Source organism: Bombyx mandarina, chromosome 28, assembly GCF_030267445.1.
Source record: "Bombyx mandarina strain Sakado chromosome 28, ASM3026744v2".
Taxonomy (NCBI): Eukaryota; Metazoa; Arthropoda; class Insecta; order Lepidoptera; family Bombycidae; genus Bombyx; species Bombyx mandarina.
In genome coordinates, this window is record NC_143233.1 from 1,835,402 (window position 1) to 1,856,607 (window position 21,206).

At 41.0% G+C, this 21,206-nt stretch overlaps 1 protein-coding gene across 11 annotated transcripts in view; it reads left to right on the forward strand.

Moving 5' to 3' along the window:
• lig (ubiquitin-associated protein-like lingerer) overlaps positions 1–21,206 on the forward strand; it is a 42,813-nt gene that overhangs the window by 9,062 nt on the left and 12,545 nt on the right. For 6 of the 11 annotated variants that reach the window (XM_089739140.1, XM_089739139.1, XM_089739144.1 and 3 more), the window contains exons 3-24: positions 83–157; positions 1,110–1,232; positions 1,733–1,838; positions 2,574–2,750; positions 3,099–3,178; positions 4,070–4,147; positions 5,253–5,348; positions 6,036–6,116; positions 6,792–6,876; positions 7,215–7,306; positions 7,890–8,006; positions 9,126–9,209; positions 9,602–9,683; positions 11,840–11,952; positions 13,028–13,072; positions 13,793–13,900; positions 14,794–14,901; positions 16,046–16,153; positions 17,495–17,579; positions 18,872–18,993; positions 20,176–20,274; positions 20,581–20,667. In XM_089739140.1, coding sequence (XP_089595266.1) covers positions 83–157; positions 1,110–1,232; positions 1,733–1,838; positions 2,574–2,750; positions 3,099–3,178; positions 4,070–4,147; positions 5,253–5,348; positions 6,036–6,116; positions 6,792–6,876; positions 7,215–7,306; positions 7,890–8,006; positions 9,126–9,209; positions 9,602–9,683; positions 11,840–11,952; positions 13,028–13,072; positions 13,793–13,900; positions 14,794–14,901; positions 16,046–16,153; positions 17,495–17,579; positions 18,872–18,993; positions 20,176–20,274; positions 20,581–20,667 — 2,151 coding nt within the window. The remainder of the gene's footprint in view (positions 1–82; positions 158–1,109; positions 1,233–1,732; positions 1,839–2,573; positions 2,751–3,098; positions 3,179–4,069; positions 4,148–5,252; positions 5,349–6,035; positions 6,117–6,791; positions 6,877–7,214; positions 7,307–7,889; positions 8,007–9,125; positions 9,210–9,601; positions 9,684–11,839; positions 11,953–13,027; positions 13,073–13,792; positions 13,901–14,793; positions 14,902–16,045; positions 16,154–17,494; positions 17,580–18,871; positions 18,994–20,175; positions 20,275–20,580; positions 20,668–21,206) is intronic. The other 5 variants (XM_028171548.2, XM_089739147.1, XM_089739146.1 and 2 more) reach the window with 2 other exon arrangements.

Here is a 21,206-nt window from a genome sequence, read left to right on the forward strand (position 1 = left end):
TCGAATTTCGACTACTGTGGGACCACTAGTAATCATAATTACATTTGAGACATTACTTTTGAGGTATCCTTTTTGGTTGCAGGCGACTACAGAACAACTCCGAATGGCACATATGATCGACCGTAAAAGCGACGACTCGTCCGAGGTTCGACGAATGGTGAGTTGGAAATGTATATGATATTTGATTATGATATATGAGCTCTCCTCCATGGTGTTTCCCGAGCGCTATGACATGTCCATCTTCAAGCGAGGCTTGTGGAGAGTATTAAGCGGTAGGCAGCGGCTTGGCTCTGCCCCTGGCATTGCCGAAGTCCATAGGTGACGGTAACCACTCACCATCAGGCGGGCTGTATGCTCGTCTGCCTACAAGAGCAATAAAAAAAAAACCATTAATTATCATATCAGTTTGGATTGGTCGCCATCTTAGGACGGCATGTCCTGAGTACTTTTGAGGTTCTGATCGTGACTTCTGAGGTGGATTAGTCAGTGGAGTCCACAGTATCCTATTAGCAACGAGTACTAGATTCTCGTCCGGTGACTGACGCTTGTAGCAGTAGCTATTACAGAATAAAGGCTATGTTTGACAACAACCTAAATAGCGCTAACAAAATTTTCAAAATAACTGCAAATTGACTGATGGTAGAACCTCTTGTGAGTAGGTCCGCATGGGTAGGTAGGTACCCTGCCTATTTCTGCTGTGAAGCAGTAATGCGTTTCGGTTTAAAGGGTTGGGTAGTCGTTGTAAGTATACTGAGACCCTAGAGCTCATATCTCAAGGTGAGTGGCGACATTTACGTTGTAGATGTCTATGGGCTCCGGTAACACCAGGTGGGCTCTGAGCTCGTCCACCCATCCATGAAATAAATGAAAAAAATATAGGTATACACTATACAAGTTCACACTGTCAGACTACAATCTCAACACATAGTTCAATAATCAATGATTTTATAAAACAAATAGTTTGCTGTATCTTGAGATGAATTAAGCAATATAGAAGCAGCGATTAGTTGCTCCCGTATTGGCAACCAGTACAGTCTGATGCGAAACCGAACCATACAGAGAAGCTGTATACAGAAAGTTAAAAGGAATGTGATTTCTCGTTTCTCTAGGTCCTGGAGTTAATGGAGATGACCTGTAGGACTGAAGATGAGGTTTGCTCCGCCCTACATGACACAGACAACGACCTCGACGCCGCCTGCAACCTGCTACTTGAAGAAAGTCAACGGATACAAGTAAACAAATATATATAATTGTATAAAATGCATTGTTATTGCCTGAATGTATAAGCTCACCTAATGTTAGTAACTGGCATTATTATATTAGTTGTGGAATCTCATCTGGTATACGAGGATCACTTTCCCAAAATGTATGCTTCATTTGTGCATTCTTATTAAAATTTATCTGCAAATATGTGTTGGAATGTTTCTATCTATGTGAGATAGAAACATTCCATGCATCAACCACCATGTTTCTGCTGCTAATTACACTGGCGTTCCAATTTCAATGGTTTATAAAAAAAAAGGATTCGTTTGAAATTGTTGTAAATTATTTGTATCATATATCATCAGCATGTAACTCTCCACTGCTGGTTGTAGGCTTCTCCCATAGTCCGCCACAATGAACGATCCTCCGCCTTCCGCATCCAATCTTTCCTAGCATATCGCCGCAAGTCATCGATCGGTCCAACACGGTAAAATAACGGGTAAATTAATTAATCTAATACTTGTTCCAGGGCGAATGGCAAACCAGAGAGAAGAAAAAGAAGAAACCTCCCGCCCCCGCCGGCAACGGTGAGGTCGAGCCGCGCGACCCGCGGAGCCGCTCCGGACCGAGATCACGTATGTACTGACCGTTGTCTTCCGTGAGTCATGAGCTCCCCTCCACGATGTTTCCCGAGCGCTATGACTTGTCCTTCTTCAAACGAGGCTTGTGGAGAGTACTCAACGGTAGGCAGCAGCTTGGCTCTGCCTCTGGTGTAGCTGAAGTCCATGGGCGACGGTAACCATTCACCATCAGGTGGGCCGTATGCTCGTCTGCCTACAAGGGCAATAAAAAAAAAAGTCCCTAACAACATCACCACATGAGTCCACGAGAATGGTTTCGGTGTATTGGCCCACCTTTGAAACTGGGCCTGGAACTCACAACACGTCCAACCGTAAGTCCACAAGCTAATAAAACTTTACGGATATAGATTGAACGAAATGTGAGTCGATACCGTAACATACAAACCGAACACTAGGCATCACATAATCAGTTTATTATGGAAAAACATGTCTTAGTCAGTTTTATGAAAATTTCAACTATCGTTTTGCAATGAACATAGGGTCATTAACAGAAATATTAAAGACGCAGCCTCTTCCGTCAGCTGCCGCGTGAGGTTCGGTGACTCGAACTGATCTTCGAGCTCTGTACGGGGGAATCAGTTCATTGTAAATGGATGTTGTAGATTTGTAGAATTAGCTTAATGTTTTTTGACAATACGGTTGGTGATATTGTAGCCGTGTCAAGCAGTAGCTTCGCCATGCTACAGTGCGAGGGGAATGGTGCAAATTGGAAACGAATTGTGTCGGCAGGTCGCGGGGACACGGAGCGTCCGGAGCGCGGCGAGGGCTCGTGGCGGGGACGCGGCGGGGGGCGGGGGAGGGGAGCCGCCCGGGGAGCGCGGGGGGGCGCGCGGGGCGGCAGGGGCAGACCTCGGGGGGCAAGAGAGCACGACTACACGCCCCTCGACAGCGGATCCTCTCCACAAGGTGAACACACTCTCGGACACCTGAGTATTTTTTCAATCCAAAAAGGCTTAGGTATATACTCATTTTAGTAGGAAATAAATATTTGACATTCAACATCCCTTTTGAGATCTTCTGATGTCTCATAACACAGTACCATGGTATTAAAGCCTTTCGGACAATAACGAGTATTAGAATTTCAAACTTTAACGTAATAATGACTGGCTTGTAATTGTAAAAGGCTACATGGCTTAGTAATCAGTGCCAGTAACCAATGGATCTACATCTGATGGTCAGATCATATGAAATTTTCAACATATTCAACTTCAAATCTTTTAAATTATATTTCAAAAATTGTACATTTTTGTGCAGATCCAAATGCAGGAGATTCGTTCCCTGCAACGGAAGACTGGGACAACGAGGAGTGGTCAGGATCTCTGTCCGATACCAAGGTGATTAAACTATTTTAATTGAATACGTGACAATGATTGCTTAATGTAATGGGTCACTAATGTGGTTTTGTTTTTTAGAACTCATTAATGATGTTTGTGGCTTTCGAATTAAACTAAGCTTTTACTCCCCCAAATAAATCAATATTAAAGGTGATCGGGGGTGCAAGGGAAATGTTCTCGAACGCAGAGAAACGAAGTGCTCGTGTCAGTTAAATCGTACTAATGCTTATACTAGCACGCAATGTAACACATTTTGAAGCGGACGTGCGAGGTCAATGACCTCGTCGTCTCTTGTAACTCGGTATGCGTCCGTCAGCTTTGCTTTAGATTGGGGGCTCACTTAATTATATCTGGCTTAACAAATATTAAGGATTGTTTTAGTTTTATGTTGATCAGTTATTACCGTTTTGGCTTTGGAAACCGTTCACTTACACCCTTTACTCAGATGGCAGACAATTTTAATTAAATTACGCATAAATGCTTATACTGGTGGTAGGACCTCTTGTGAGTCCGCGCGGGTGGGTACCACCGCCCGGCCTATTTCTGCCGTGAAGCAGTAATGCGTTTGGGTTTAAAGGGTGGGGCAGCCGTTGTAACTATACTGAGATATTAGAGCTTATATCTTAAGGTGGGTGGCGCATTTACGTTGTAGATGTCCATGGGCTCCAGTAACCACTTAACACCGGGTGGGCTGTGACCCCTTCCAACCAACTAAGCAATAAAAAAATAAAAAAAAATTAAATTAAAGTTCTTTTGAATGTAAGATAGATGAGCTTCCATATTGACCCTTCCATCGTATGGACATAATAGAACATCATGGAAATTCACGTATGTATGCTTAAAGAAAGACAATCACTATCGTATAGAAGTTGCGTTTGTTGTAACACCCAGTGTTGCGGTGTGCAGGTGTTCATCGCGAGCTCCAGCGCGCAGCTAGCCGCGTCCGACGCCGCGCCCGCCGCCCGCAGCGTGAGTCGCCCGCGCCGCGTCCGCCGCCACGCGCCTTGTGCGACGCGCGTCCGATCCGACGCGTCGGACAAGACGCGTCGCGGCCGCAATCACTTACCACTTTTTGTGAATAAATAGAACATAACGAATAATTAGTCAAATTTTATGTGATTTAAAAATAGTCAAATACTTTCATAGATTTGTTATTGTTCTATGGACTTCCTGCCAATGAAATTAAAAAGACCGTAATCATGACGTTTGCAACCAGTGCTTATCAGAATATATTTTTTTACTGGTGGTAGAACGTCGTGATACACTCGCTCTTTCTTATTGTGTGATTTAACTTGGATCTCGTGTCTCGGGGTCGGCGATGGGGTGGGCTAGGAGGTCGCTCACCCTTATATTCAGTAGATAAATAAAAATATATTGTACTTCATTTATCGGTTTTATAAGTACAATAGATTGGGGGGTAAAGAGGTAGAATAGGGACAAATCTAATATGTCACAATACTTTTATTGTTTTTAGATTTAACTTTGTTGAACTGAAAATGACTTTTATTTAGTGCTTAAGAATATTAAATACTTTAATTTAGTCATTAAAGTATAGTAACTCATTAGAGATAATAAAAAGCTGATTCCCTAAAGTTAGGTAGCTGCCTAACAACTAAATAGTGCCAGCCCAATCGAAAAACTTGTCCCCATATGTAACCTGATTCACCATAAAGCCAAGGTGAATCAGGTCAAGCAAATTTTTTCAGTTTTTGTGAATATTTTGTAATGATCTATATACTATAACAACCCATCTTATATAAAAATGTAAGCCTCCGGAAACTTTATAATATCCGTTTTATTACAACAACAACAAAAAAAAATTAACTATAAAAATAAATGTCAAATTTTAAAAGTGTCCTGATTCCCCCCATTTTACGGTACTGATGGGATGTCTACATTAGGCTGCTCCTTGACAGCCCACACGGTAACCTGGGGTCTCGATTGTGTTGCAATAAGGGATGTTCTGCCCCTTAATACATTTATTATTCTACAATAATCATCATATTATCAGGGTTATTGATTTCTAAGAACGTTAAAATAATTATCTTTAATAATAATTTAGTGCTTTTTACAGGAAGACTGGGACACCCCGGAAACGCCTAATGGCCCAACCGAAGGCCACATTCCCACTTACACATACCACAATCCACATCACCACAACATTATCGAGGTAAGTGTTTTATTTTTTCATAGAAACATTTTTATTTAACCCCCCCCATAGTTATTCTTGAGGCTGATGAAATATTTTTTGTAAAGAAACTAAGTAAATCAGTCAGTTAAAAATAAAGAAGAATAACGTATTCTTCTTTTTCTTTATTTTTTGGCTCCTGCACGGTTTGTGTATTAGCCAGCGTCACGTAATAAGATTTTTATAATTGGCTGTTAAATAAGTAATATTTACAGTTTATGAATAATAAAAAAACGAAGGAAATAAGTGAAATGAAATAAAGTATGTTAATCTGGAACAATAATCAATAGGCATGAAATGAAATGAAATAAGATGATACGGGATGAAATATAATCTCAGTAAAATGGTGGTCATTTACTGAGACTTTTTCAGTGGACTTTTTGGAGGATCCTGAAAAGCTACGTCCAGCAGCTTTCTTTCATTTTCCCCACATTTTTGCACTTTCACAGATATACATATTTAAAACTGAAAGATGTTTATAAAAGTGATGTTCATATGTCTCAGCACCAATATTTGATATTTTGATATTAAAAATTCAAATTGTGTTTGCAGGCTGATAGATGTTTTATTTACTCTACTAAGCTAATTTGAACTGGCTACTGTAGACACAAGATAGATTTGCCACGTTACAATGTGTGAGTGGCTATAACCTCATCTGATTTGTTGTAGCAAGCGACGGTGAACGCGGGCAGTCGGCAGTCCCCAGTAGCGGAGCCCCCGGAGCCCTACATACATCAGCACACGCACCAGGTACTTCTTATTCCATACTGGATACATTACTGGTGCTAGGACCTCTTGTGAGTCCGCACGAGTAGCTACCACCACCCTGCCTGTTTCTGCCGTGAAGCAGTAATGCGTTTCGGTTTGAAGGGCGGGGCAGCCGTTGTAACTATACTGAGATCTTAGAACTTATATCTCAAGGTGGGGTGGGTGGCGCATTTGCATTGTAAATGTCTATGGGTTCCAGTAACCACTTAACACCAGGCTGTGAGCTCGTCCAACCATCTAAGCAATAAAAAAATCATAAAAACAATACTCAATAAAATAAAGAGTCAAAACAGAACAGTTCATAGAGCAAATGTATCTTCATATGGGAAGCTGTTGTTTGAAATTTCATGCTCAATAACTGAATTATATATAAATGGCCATGTACAACTGGGATTTGTGATCAAAATCAATTTTCCTCAGAGAACATACTTCTTTTCTGTCTTTGAAATAGAAATGTTTAATTGCTGTCTTAGTAAAACATATTCTCCTAATGACGTTTTTTTTTATTGCCCTTGTAGGCGGACCAACCTGCAGCCCACCTGATGGTAAGTGATCACCGTCGCCCATGGACTTCAGCAATGCCAGGAACAGGGCCAAGCTGCTGCCTACTGTTGTTAGATCCACATTAGCATTAATCATTGCGGTTATTGTTTCCAGCCGATGGGCATGTCGGGGAGCCTGTCAGCCGCGCAGACGCAGTACCTCACGCAGCTCACCCAGCAGTCGCAGAGACATGACAATAGTACGTTCAATACTAGTGGTAGAACATCTTGTGAGTCCGCGCGGGTAGGTACCGCCGCCCTGCCTACTTCTGCCGTGAAGCAGTAATACGTTTCGGTTTGAAGGGTGGGGTAGCCATTGTACTGTAAAAACTGAGAACTTATAACTATTATTTCAAGGTAGGTGGCGGTATTTACGTTGTAGATGTCTATGGGCTCCCGTAACCCCTTGCACACTAACATCATGTGGAACAAGCTCACGCAATACATCAATAAATTCATGTTCAATCATACAAATTATAATTTCTCTCAGTTACAGTTACTTTGATAATTGAAATAAATCATTCAATGATATTTTCAGGTGTATACACTTCAAATTATGGTGTTTACGGGTCCACGGACATCAGTGCTCAAAGGAAACCGCAGAGGGCGCGAGTCCCGCCACCTTCTAAGGTTAGTACCCAATGATTTCTTTTATACGCTTTTACGTAATTATGCTTCATGCTTCTGCAGTAGACAGCGGCTTGGCTCTGCCTCTGGCAATGCTGAAGTCCATGGGCGACGGTAACCACTCACCATCAGGTGGGCCGTGTGCTCGTCTGCCTACAAGGACAATAAAAAAAAGTAAAGTTACATATTTCATAGAAATCATATCAATTTTGTGAAGCGAAATAAATATAAGGATGGAAAATAAATATATTAATTTAAGCATACTTCAACATGTCACAGACAAACGTTCCAGTCATCGTTCTCGTCGAACCCGCCGCTTGCGACGAAGGGCTCGACGAGTAAATTAACCCTCAGACACAACCCACTGAGTTTCTCGCCGGATCTTCTCAGTGGGTCGCGTTTCCGATCCGGTGGTAGATGCTGCGAAGCACGACTTGCTAGGGTTCGTGTTAGCAACGTCATCAGGTTTGAGCCCCGTGAGCTCACCTACTAGTTAAGGCGACGCTGATATAGCCTCTCAAGGCTCTCAGCTTAGGTAGAAAAAAAAAAGTAATTTTGATTTGTAACATAATGTAACATATTGCAGATACCGTCATCAGCCGTCGAGATGCCGGGAGGGGAGAGCCCCGGAATGTTCCTAGACGTGCAGTTCGGTGCTCTAGAACCTGACACGCTACACGACACCACGCCCACCAGCAAACCGGTAGGCCCTAACCTCCATCCCTATCCTATAAGGCTCCACACATATTCTCATAGGCAAAGGGTCACCGGTCACACTTGGTCAAATGACCGAGAAGAAGCAGCCAGAGAAAATCAATGGATATAATATGTTCATTACATACGTTTGTTTTTTTAAAGTCATCTCAGTATTAAATGAAGAAGCCAATTTCTCTTTACGATGAAGTTTTTTTTTAGGCGTTTTTTGACCTGGTAACTATGACCTTTAAGTCATGCCTTGTTTTAATTTATATTCTTATTTTTATGAAAAATGATATTATGGAGTGAAATGAAATGAAGATGATTAATTTGAGATATTAATCAACTAAGATGAAATTAAATGAAATGAAATGAGATGAGATGATCTGGAATGAAATATAATCTCAGTAAAATGGTGTTCATTTACTGAGATTTTTTTCAGTGGACTTTTTGGAGGATCCCGAGAAGTTACGTCCAGTTACTTGTTTCACTTTCCCACATTTGTGCACTTTCACAGATATTAAACAGTTAATAAACCACCATTATTACACATTTAAACCTGAAGAAACACTAAATAGACAAAATAAAACAAATCACACATCTTCACTCCTCGCGTTCCCGCCAAAAAGTCCTCCTTACCTCCATCCCTATCTTATAAGGCTTCCTTCATATTCTCATAAGCACGGGTCCTATGAAAGTTACGACAGAGAAGAAGCCAGAGAAAATCAATAGACATGTCTTCATTACATAATTTTTTTATTTATTGCTTAGATGAATGGACGAGCTCACAGCCCACCTGGTGTTAAGTGGTTACTGGAGCCCATAGACATTTACTACGTAAATGCGCCACCCACCTTGAGAATAAGTTTTTTTAAAGTCATCATAGTATTAAATGAAGAAGCTAATTATTCCTACAATGCTAGCATAGCATAGCTACCATGAAGTTGTTAGTGTAACATAAAGTAGATGCATAGGACTTTAAGTAGACCGGTGGTGGGACGTGTTGTGAGCCCGCACGCCCAGGCCACCACCACCACTTCCACACTAACATTTGCCAGTTTGTTGAAATAAATCAAGCGCCATCTCTCGTACTAAGCCACGAACTAACGAGCCCGTGTGTGCCCAGCCGAACGCGACGCCCGAGCAGCCCGCCCCCGCGCCCCCCGCGCCCGAGCCCGCCGACCCGCCCGCCGCGCCCCCCGCGCAACTAGTGAGTACCTCCCACTCCTACTGTGTCCACGTGGCCGGCTTCGTTCTGAACACATCAGTACAGTTGCCGCCAATAAAATGTTACAATTTAGAGTATACAATAAATAAATTCCATGAAGGAAATTATAACGAGTAAACATTTTTAGTTGTTATTTATAAAATTGAGGACGATATAACAGTAATAAATGAAAAGAAAACATAATATGATTCCCTACCTTTGGTGTAAAAATACTAATTAAAATTAAATTTTAGTAATCCTTTTAAAATATACGCAATTAGATAAAATAGTCGCACACCTGACGGGCACATGCGAACGAACGCCGTCACAAAATTTTAAAGTTTATTAAATCGCAACGTTATGTAATATAATTATATATTTTTTTAAATTTGTAGTTGACTGAAACAATCCCGGCAGTAGAGACGCCGGTCGCGGCGCCCGCAGAGCCCGCCGCCGCCGCCGCTGCCGCCGCCGCCTGTGAGTGTCCCCGCCCATATTGGGAGTATAACTTAAAAAGTGAAATTCACGAGAGAACGCAATTTGTGTATCATCTAAAACTAATATATAAATCTACAGTGGTTTTCACGGACTTGAAACTTGGTATCCATATAGAAAATACATGTACTTAATGGATAGGCTAATATTTATATGAGTGTTGGACTCCCTACACCAGTTGCGGGGGCGTTAATGATGAGAATCTTTGTGGGGGTGAGAAATAATAATGTGAATTTTAAATGCCCAACGAAGCGGACGGGTAAAGCTAGTAATAGTATATAAGCAGTGCAAACAACAAAGTTCTTTATACTTCAAAAAATATCAAATTTTGTGCCAACAAAGTGTCATATCGGGAAGATATGCTCGACTTCTTAAATCTGAAAGAAAGTGCCACTGAAACACACTCATTGCCTCCGAAACTTATGTGCGGCTCAGAAGTGACCATTTTGACACGGAAGACTAAGATCGCAAAAGCCACCAAAAAAAGTTCAACCAGAAGAATTGGGTCCCATAGCTCTATGCAGATTGCTGTCAAACTCAACAAGAGCCTGCAACATCATTGGGAGCTAGCAGCAATAACAAAACGATTGTAATTGCAGCAGGACTCCTCAAGGCATGGTAATTGGAACCAGACAGATCAAAGCTGAGAGACATTGAAAGACAATTTTACATGTTGAGGTCCTGTGGTGAACTCTACGAAAAAAAATGGTACCATTGCAATGACCCTTGTAGTGGAACGTAAAATATTGTATGTGAAACCCATCCAACCAACCGAATCGACACTAAAGTCAAATATCCATGGCGCTCTAATGCTCTGTGTCTGGTGGGACTAAAATAGATATGGTACTGAAAATAATATGGTACCGAACGCAACTGATTCATTTGAAGCAACTATTGGTTGAAAAGCGTCCAGAAGATGGAGTCAGATATGGATACATCATGACAACGCTTGACCACGCGTTGCAATACTTGGGCAAACCATTTAGGATGTAGTGGGTGGGAAGTTTCACCCATGCGTAGAACTTGTCCCGGTTGACTTTATTTGTTTCAATTTTATTCTCCTACCTATTCACCGGTAGCCTAAAGCTACACATGAACAGTTTGGTGAGCTTGCTCAATCTGAGAGTTTGCTAAAACTTTTACTGGTGGTAGGATCTCTTGTGAGTCCGCACGGGTAGGTACCACCACCCTGCCTATTTCTGCCGTGAAGCAGTAAAGCGTTTCGGTTTGAAGGGTGGGGCAGCCGTTGTAACTATACTGAGACCTTAGAACTTATATCTCAAGGTGTGTGGCGCATTTATATTGTAAATGTCTATGGGTTCCAGTAACCACTTAACACCAGGTGGGCTGTGAGCTCGTCCCCATATCTAAGCAATAAAAAAAAATATGCTTCACTTCAGAACAACGTAGCCGAAATTAATTAGTTCTTGGCTTCAAATTGAGCCAACTTTAACTTAATGTCATACGTAACAATGACCAATACTTTAAATAACTTTATACAGTAAATGTAACAAAATAAAAGAAACTAGTTTCGCATTTTAAGTTATAAAACATATTTTATACATACAAATATATGTCATACATAAGAAGTATATTTATTAATCTCTGATTCCCAAAGTACAGAAAATCCTAGTTTTCAAATGACCGTGTCAGATTTGTTCCAAGTTATTTATCTTAGATTTAGAATGGTCCTATCAATCAATCGAAGGCCTCAGTTTTAGACTTTTGAAATGACTATAGAGCGAGCGCCTTGTCGTTCAGGGCAAAGTAGAAGGCACCAGACCGCGTGGGAAGCCCATGCGATGGACTGACCTAATCAAGTCAGCAATTGGCGGCTGTTCATGTACCAGGCTCACCACAAACCGGGAGAAGTGGCGATTGTTCGTGGGGCGCATAACATCTGCCCACAACAATGCTGCTGGATGACGATCACGACGGCTCTAACAAGAGTGATACAAGAGTGACAAATTTAATGGTAGGCAGCGGCTTGGCTCTGCCCTTGGCATTGCTGACGTCCATGAGCGACGGTGACCACTTGCCATCAGGTGGGCCGTATGCTCGTCTGTCTACAAAACAAAACAAAAAACGTCGACAACAAAAAGTCGGGCTGACATGTATAACGTTTAATATAATTACAGCGTCGTTGGAGAAGCAGTTGAGCGCGTCGATGAAGCAGCTGAGCGTGTCGGGGAGCGAGCCGCTGCCCGCCGCGCCCGCCCCGCAGCACTACGCGCACCACCGCCCGCCCAAGGTGCGCCGCCACACAGACGCTCTTGTACACACGCTAACAACGCTTTAACTACTGCTGGTAGGACCTCTTGTGAGTCCGCACGGGCAGGTACCACCACCCCGCCTATTTCTGCCGTGAAGCAGTAATGCGTTTTGAATGTTATTATTCAATTCGAAACTCGAATCGAATTATTCGCACACCCCTAAGTACTAATGATAGGTTCAATTCAAATAAGTTCAAATGCGGGTTCATGTTATCTGTTGTTCTTTCGACTGCTTTGTTGCATAATAAATTGTAAATTGTAGAAATATAGTAAAAGAAAATGACTAAGTGAATATATTTTTTTTTGAATAAAAAAAATGAGGATATATGAGTCGTCTATTATCAAAGGTGGCAATCTGTGCATTTGGACAAAAAAATGTTACTGATATGTCAATAAAGATTGATTTGAATATAATCGTCTCCTTCAAAGAATACGGTTCAAAACCTGCATTAAATAAAGGTTAATACTTAACCTGTTATTTATCTAAGATGTCGTTCAGAAGGGTTTTGTGAATGTCAATAGAATACAAAGTCAATAATTCGTTTTTGTGATTTACCAATAATTGTCCAAAAGTCACATTGCCGGCTTTGATAATAGTCGACTCATATATAAAAAACTTTGATAAAATATTAAAACATTACATGAGTAACCTTAGTACAGATTTTTTCAAAGAAAATTTAACCATTAATAAGACCACAACAAATAGATAATATATCTCTTGCCAATATTACCATCTACATTTTGTGTGTTATCGACAGAGATGAACATAATATATTGAAAATGAGCAATTGTTTTCTCTGGGTAATTGATTTTTAAACGAAAAGTATATTATTCGTAAGTAGAATACTTTGACACACGATTTGAAGGAATTTAAATGGAAACACTTGAAAATCCAGAGATATTTTATTAATTCGCGAATTATTCGAAAACTTTCGAACTATTCGAAATTTTGACGAATTATTCGACATTTTTCGAATAATTCGGTTCGATTCGGATTTCGAACGACATTCGCACACCCCTAATTAATACCCATATTTACAATTTGTCCTTAAGCTTACGAAGGCCGGGGAACAAACCCCTCACACGACCACGGTCACGGTAAGTGTGATAGAGTCATTCCTAATGATACGTAGATGAAGTAGGGTTTGAGTTGAATCAAATATGGAAACTGCTCATGTTTCAAACGGCCCAGTTTTTGAGGCTTGCCATGCAGTCTCAAAACCATTGTGTATTTAAGAGTAGACCATGTTGTAGTATTAACATGTTGATTGCCATGTAAGTCACCGGTGCCCTACGTAGAGTACCTAAGCATTTATATCGATTCTTGTTACTAAGCACCTGAATTGCCCAACTTTACCTTCTTTTGTTTGTTAATGTATGTTTGAGTCTTTTAGTTTCTTAAAAATAGATATTCTCAGTATCTTGGAATTCGTCTTTCGCAGAATCTACAGGTACTAGATATTTCAGTGCTTTAGTAAAAAGATCAGAGATAAATCGACATAACATTAATTACTTTAGTACGCCGCGTAGGGCACCGATGATCTACACGGAAGTCAGCGTCTTAAAATCTAGATTTGTATTATAAAAATCAACGAGTGAACTTAATAACAATACAAATAAAGCTATTAATTCATCATTATTTTGTCCTTCTCCCTGTCACGTGGAATCGACGCAATATGTTTTCTCCTTTCGTACTCCTCTATCATATACCATTTCTTCGTTCACATATCGACTTTGCAATCTAGTTATTAATTAACGTTCCATATATTGGTAAAGTGAATCCGTGAAGTGTATTGATAATGAGCGTGTCGGTTACAGCAGGCGGCGGCGGCGGCGGCGGCGGCGGCGGGCGCGCAGAACGTGTACGCGCAGCACGCCGTGTCGCACCACCCGCCCGTGTACGGCGCCAGCGTCTACGCGCCGCCGGTAACCGACACTAGCCTTTGACTTTGTACACGCGACCAGGTACCACCGCCCCACCTGTCTCTGTCGTGGACTTTCCATTCTACCGGCAAGTCTCTACTGCAAGGGTCCCAACATCTGTCCCCAGGACACACTGTTACGACCTGCTCGGTATTGGAGCTGATTTGACACATCCTGACAACACCCCAGCAGAGGATAATAGGAAAGAATGATGACGATGATAATGACGATGGTCGGTTTGCAAACTTATCCCCAGATTATATTGAACTGCTGGTACACACAGTGTTGAGTCCGCACGTGTCCCAGCTTCGTGTCTGTTTCTGCTGTGAAGCAGTAATGCGCTTCGGTTTGAAAGGCGAGACGGTCGTAACTATACTGAGACCTTACAACTCATGTCTTAAGCTGGATGCCGGCATTTACGCTGTAGATGTCTATGGGCTCCGGTAATCATTTAACAACAAATGGGCCGTGAGCTAGGGTGCTCATTACGGATTCGCCCTGATCCACCAGCATCCTTAATAGTCGCGTGCAGCTCGTCTAACTAATCAGTGTTCGACGTGCAACCTAACCTATAACATCAGCCCATTCAGTTACTCGCCAGATCCTCGAAGCAGGTCGCGATTTCGTTCAAGTAGTAGATTCATGATAACACTGCACTTCAGCTCATAGACCTTCTCCGGAGGTGCTCAAACAGCTGTTAGTTACTCCCGCCCCCCTGTCCAGGTGAAGAGAGAGAGGTCTTCAGACCAGTAATCCGTCCTTCCAAAAAAAAGAGAGAGGGCCATCATGACATTGCAAAGCATGTACCACAGATGATACACGACACCTCAAAGAGAAATTGCTTACAAATTAACTTTATAAATATATTACTAACGTTTATTTATTTATTTGTAAAGGTGAACTCAACGAACGCGTCGCTAACTGGTGCGTCAGCAATGGCCGCCACGGCCTACCCCTCAAGTGTAACGCTGACTCAATTTCAGCCCATCATGAACTCATACCAGGTAACAACAGTTTGGTATTTCATTTTCATTACGTCCTTACGGATCCATCAGATTCAGCTCTAACACTAGGAGTATGCTTATGGACCCCGGTAATCGTATTCGTCGAAACCTATGATTGGATAGATCTTCTCAGAGGGTCACGATTCCGATCCAGTACTAGATTCATTCGCGAAGCAGCTGCTCTTTAGCTATTTGGTCTCCTTTGGAGGCGCTTGGGCAGCTGTTACTAAATCCCACCCCTCCAGGCTGAGCCCGTACTCGTCCACCTGTCCTGGAGAAACTGGAAGGGCCTTCAGGCCACCATTACCTTTCCTTCATAAAAAAATATATTTCTTAATTTATAATTGCTCATTATAATGAATTTTTATTTATATTGAAAAGCTGTTGTCCACTGACCAATAAGTCAGTAGTGCAGTAATTAATGTCTGTCTGCTGATCCAAGGTTCGTGGATTTGATTCCCACATCGGACAAACATCAGTGTGATGAAGTAGAAGTTTTGTCTGTTTGTCTGGGTGTTCAATATTAAGCATTAATAATTATGCAAAATTGTAAATGTGATTGTTTGATTATTCGTTTTTCATTTAGTCGAAACAAAGCAATAATTTAACGTTCAGTATTAGGTCAGGAGACTGACACAAGCCTGTGAGCTCTATCACTAAGCAATAAAAAAGTACATCATACAAAAAAAGTATTTATTTATTAATACGTGAAGGAAAAACTTGTATCCCTTTTTACGAAAATTGTGCCGACGGAACTTATAGAGAATATAGACTAGGAGTGCAGAATGTTAATATTTTTTTAAATTATGCCTATAAAATACATTAAATTAATAAAAAAACATTACACACACTACCATGTATTTGACGCACACACGCATGCATACTATTTATTTATCGTCAAACGTTTGTTCTTGATGTCTGTAGTCAAATTGAGAATGTGTGTCTTTATTAATATTTTTCTATAGTGTAATCTTGGCGAAATTTGTGATTATAGAAGTATAATAGTGTTTGAAAATAGAATCATAATAGTGTACAAACTTTTAATTTCAATAAATTATAGTCGAATTTCGACTACCGGGCGACCACTAGTAATTTGAATAGTTGAATATGTGTCAATTACAAGTGCTCGTACAAAACGTTTCAGACGTCGTCGTCGGGCGCGGTGTACGGCGGCAGCGCGCTGTACACTGCGGCTCCGTACACCGCCTACCAGCCACCGGCACAACCTAAGATCCAACCCAAAGAGCATCAGGTCCGTACTATATATCTATACTAATATTATAAAGAGGAAAGATTTGTTTGTTTGTTTGTTTCGAATAGGCTCCGAAACTAGTGGACCCATTTGAAAAATTCTTTTGCCATTAGAAGCCGACATTGTCCCTGATGAACATAGGCTACTTTTTTTAAAAAAAATTTTTGTTTTTTTTTGTTTTCATGTGTGTTTTAATGTTTCCGAAGCGAAGCGAGGGCGGGTCGCTAGTAATAATAATAATAATAATTGCATATATTTACTCCACAATACAAATGAATATGCAATTTCGAAAAGGGCACATGTCGCATATTTTGTCAAATACGTTTTTGAACGAAGTTTACATTTTGAATGAAGTTTTGAGGCTTACCTACACCCATTTTATAATAATTCCAGTAATTTTCAATTGATAATTAACAGTAAAATATATCTCAAAAGTTAATATTTTAAAATTTACACTGCTTTAGAAAATAATGAGTTTTTTTCATTTCCTGAACATTTTACATTTTCATAGATGTGCCCTTGTCGAAATTGCATATTCAAATACAAATAAATTTTCAATTAATATGACATAAAAATTCTAATTCTAAAAAATATTACAATATATTATACTAACACAGTGAAGATAAAAAGGCCGCAGCTCAGCTTTGTGATAACTGAAAGCATCACTGTTATTCTGCCGCTGCCTGTAATCTTTATAAACTTAAATCTAATAATACGTAAAATTAAAATTATGTGGCATAATCACAGAATCCCTCCCTATTAACTGTATCAAACTCAAGAGGTACATTACTGAGTAGCAATACCTCTGGTGAATACCCGGCAGAGCTCGTACCGGTGTGACGGTCGTACATGCCGATTAGAAAGGGAATGAGATCACAGCTTAACTAGTGTTGAGATTTTTATTGCTTAGATGGGTGAACTAGCTGAGGGTCTACCTGTTGTTAAATTATTACTGGAGCCCATAGACATGAACAATGTAAATGCCGACACCTTGAAATGAGTTCTAAATTCACATTCACAACACGCCCTACCCCCAGACCGACCTCTCTGGAGAATTCTAACACACTCACATCGTCCGATGTTGATTCGATAATGGTTACTAGAGTCCATGGAGTTCACAAAAGATGATTCACAAGTCTGTCCCGAGACGCTAACGAAGAAGTCGTCATATCAGCAGATGAAAATATTACCAACACTGAACGTCAATGCTAAAATGCTAAATCCACCCCAAAGTCCCGAGCAACATTCAGAGCGCACGAGCTTAGTGGAACACTTTGTAGCAAAAAAAAAAACAAAAGCACACATTTCATATAAAACTAATGATAATTTGTTAATTTTCAGTATGACAACTCAGTAGCGTCGAGCAACAGTTTGACGAGTACGTCCACCACGCAGACGTCGACAGCCAAGATTACGACGACCACAGGTACGAGCCTCTACTGTTGTTAGAGTGTTTATTAGGTGGGTGGATGAGCTCACGGCCAGTCTAATGTTAAGCGGTTACTGGAGCCCATAGACATCTACAACGTGAATGCCGTCTTGAGATACCTTGAGATATGAGTTCTAAGGTCTCAGTTTTAACAATGACTGCTACACCTTTTAAACCGAAAAGCATTACTGCTTCACGGCAGAAATAGGCAGGGTAATGGTACCTACCCGTGAAAACTCACAAGACGTCCTACCGCCAGTTCAGTAGTCGTTGTGGCCTAACGGATAAGACGTCCGGTGCATTCGTGTTGAAGCGATGCACCGGTGTTCGAATCCCGCAGGCGGGTACCAATTTTTCAAATGAAATACGTACTCAACAAATGTTCACGATTGACTTCCACGGTGAAGGAATAACATCGTGTAATAAAAATGAAACCCGCAAAAATTATAATTTGCGTAATTACTGGTGGTAGGACCTCTTGTGAGTCCGCGCGGGTGGGTACCACCACCCTGCCTATTTCTGCCGTGAAGCAGTAATGCGTTTCGGTTTGAAGGGTGGGGCAGCCGTCGTTACTATACTTGAGACCTTAGAACTTGTATCTCAAGGTGGGTGGCGCATTTACGTTGTGGATGTCTATGGGCTCCAGTAACCACTTAACATCAGGTGGGCTGTGAGCTCGTCCACCCATCTAAGCAATAAAAAAAAAAAAAAAAAAAAAAAAGTTCAATATAACTGAAGATAAGTTTGCAAACCGACAAGGAATTCTAAACTTACCTTAACCTTACGAACCTTAAGATTTTATTGTACAGTTAACGATTTTTTAAATGATAAATCATTATGTTAATTTTAACTTCGCTACTTTTTGTTCTTTGTTTTCGTTTTATGACATAAATAACTAATTCTAATTCAATTAATGTATATTGTTGTTTGATATTTTAATTAATTAAAATATATTTACTGACTGCATTTAATGTAAATAATTTTGAATAATATTTGCAAGCCGACCTGGTAGAAACACGTTGTTCTATAAAATAAAAATAACTATCAACAACTTTGTAAACCGTGTTTTATAGCTAATAAAGTTTGATTGGATTTGATTTGATTAACATTTGAAGACGAAAAATGTTATAACAGTTTTTTGGGGACTGATGTTGGGCCCCTGCAGTAGAGACCTGCCGGTAGAAAATAGGTAGAAAGTTCAGTCGTCATCCCGTCATCTTAAATAATCTCGTAGTCTTGCTGCTGAATGATTTTTAAATTTTAATGTGTATTTTTGTTTACGTCCGCAGTAGGAGCCGCGGCAGGAGTGGGGGGCGCGTACGCGGGAGGAGCGCTGTACAGCGGGGCCACCACCACCCCCTACGCCGCGTACGACGACCAGCTCATGAGGTCCACGCATCCGCACCATATGGTAATTCTATTTGTTCACTGAAAATCACAGGCTAGCTGATGAGTTAGACACCGATATTTTGATGACAACGAATTGCTTTATCTATACTAATATTATAAAGAGAAAAGATTTATTTGTTTGTTTGTATTGAAGCTACATCCTTTTTGAAAAATTAGGGATCCTTACTAAAACTCCAGTAATGTAACCCAAGGTCTAAAAAATTACCTAAAATACTCTTTACATCGCGTGCCCTGCGAAAACTATTGATGATAAAATAAAATAATGTACTGCGACTGTAGACACATTATTGTTTGCAAAAAGTGTCGCGACAGCATATGACTAACTATTATAATTATGCCGCAATATTTTTTTTATTTTTTTTTATTGCTTAGCTGTGTGGACGAGCTCACAGCCCACCTGATGTTAAGTGGTTACTGGAGCCCATAGACATCTACAACGTAAATGCGCCACACACCTTGAGATATAGTTCTAAGGTCTCAGTATAGTCACAACGGCTGCCCCACCCTTCAAACCGAAACGCATTACTGCTTCACGGCAGAAATAGGCGGGGCGGTGGTACCTACCCGTGCGGACTCACAAGAGGTCCTACCACCAGTAAGCACAAGAGGTCCTACCACCAGTAAAAAGTGTTCTTTTATTTAAAAAATAAATAAAACAACGTCAAATATCGTTGAAATTTTTGTTAAAAACCCGACCGGAGCCGGAGCGGGCCGCTAGTATATTGTACCCTTCTTTGTCGTATCACTTGTCAGAGCGGTCGAGGTCATCATTCAGTATCATTGCTGTGGGTAGATGTTATGCCACCAACTGCTGCCGACTTGATTTGGTCGGTCCATCGCATGAGCAACCTCCCACGCGAAATAACTTACCACAAAAAAATGTGTGCTTAGTGCGAGTTATTTAACGTTCTCGATAGCGTAAAAGTTAACTCATATTTGTATGGAATGGGATTGTTTGCCTTCGTTTGCCGCTAGGGGCGCTGTTCCAACTGCATACAAAATTGGCTTAACTTTTACGCTATCGAGAATGTTAAAAAACTCGCACTAAGCATACTGATCCCTTGATATTCGTATGAGGTGCCGCGTTGGATGTGCGCTCGCGTGCTATAAACCTGATTCTATAGAAGCAGCTAAACGCGAGTGCTGTGACACAAAGCGACGTAACGTTGTGTTGTTGTCCCAGGGCGGCTACTACGAGGTGGGCTACGGAGCCCGGGACGGCGCCTTCGGACTCAGCGCGGGCGACAGGTTCGGGCGCACCGACGCCGCCTCGCCGCAGCAGGTACGCAAGCCCTCATTACAACTCTGCTAATTGCTCCCGTCAAATTATAATGTTGCCATGGATAATATCGTGTAATATTGTAATTATACTGAGATCTTACAACTTATATCTCAAGGTGGGTGGCGCATTTACGTTGTAGATGTCCATGGGCTCCAGTAACCACTTAACATCAGGTGAGCTGTGAGCTCGTCCACCCATTTAAGCAATAAAAAAAGTAAAAAGCAGTTATGTCAATATTACAAACAGACACTCTTAATTTTATTTATATATATGTAGATTTCTCTATAACAGTAAATTTTGTTTCAGGTCCCGGCAGCCGCTCTACCTCCGGGATACGCGTACTTCGCGTACCAACCGCCTCCCACCACATACCAATACGGAGTGTATCCCACGGTGAGATATGTGCAGCTTTTAATGAGTGACTAGCTGTACCCGTCCGCTTCGCGAGGCATTTAATATTAACATAAATATTTCTCACCCCCACAAAGATTCTCATCATTAACGCCCCCGCAACAGGTGTAGGGAGTCCAAAACTCATATAAATATTAGTCTATCCATTAAGTACATGTATTTTCTACATGGATACCGAGTTTCAAGTCAATCGGATTCACGGTTCAGTAGTTATAACGGAACATCCGTAAAAAACACTGTAGATTTATATATTAGTATAGACGTAATCAATGCTGAGCTTAGAAGCTGCAAATATAAATGTGCTTTGTTGTGATGACACAAAGCATTTAAATTGACAATAAAACCGTGTCAATAAATAAAGCCTTGTCTTGCTGTTGTGGGACAGATTGATTTACTGGTGGTAGGACCTCTTGTGAGTCCGCACGGGTAGGTACCACCACCCCGCCTATTTCCGCCGTGAAGCAGTAATGCGTTTCCGTTCGAAGGGTGGGGTAGCCGTTGTAACTACTGAGATCTTAGAA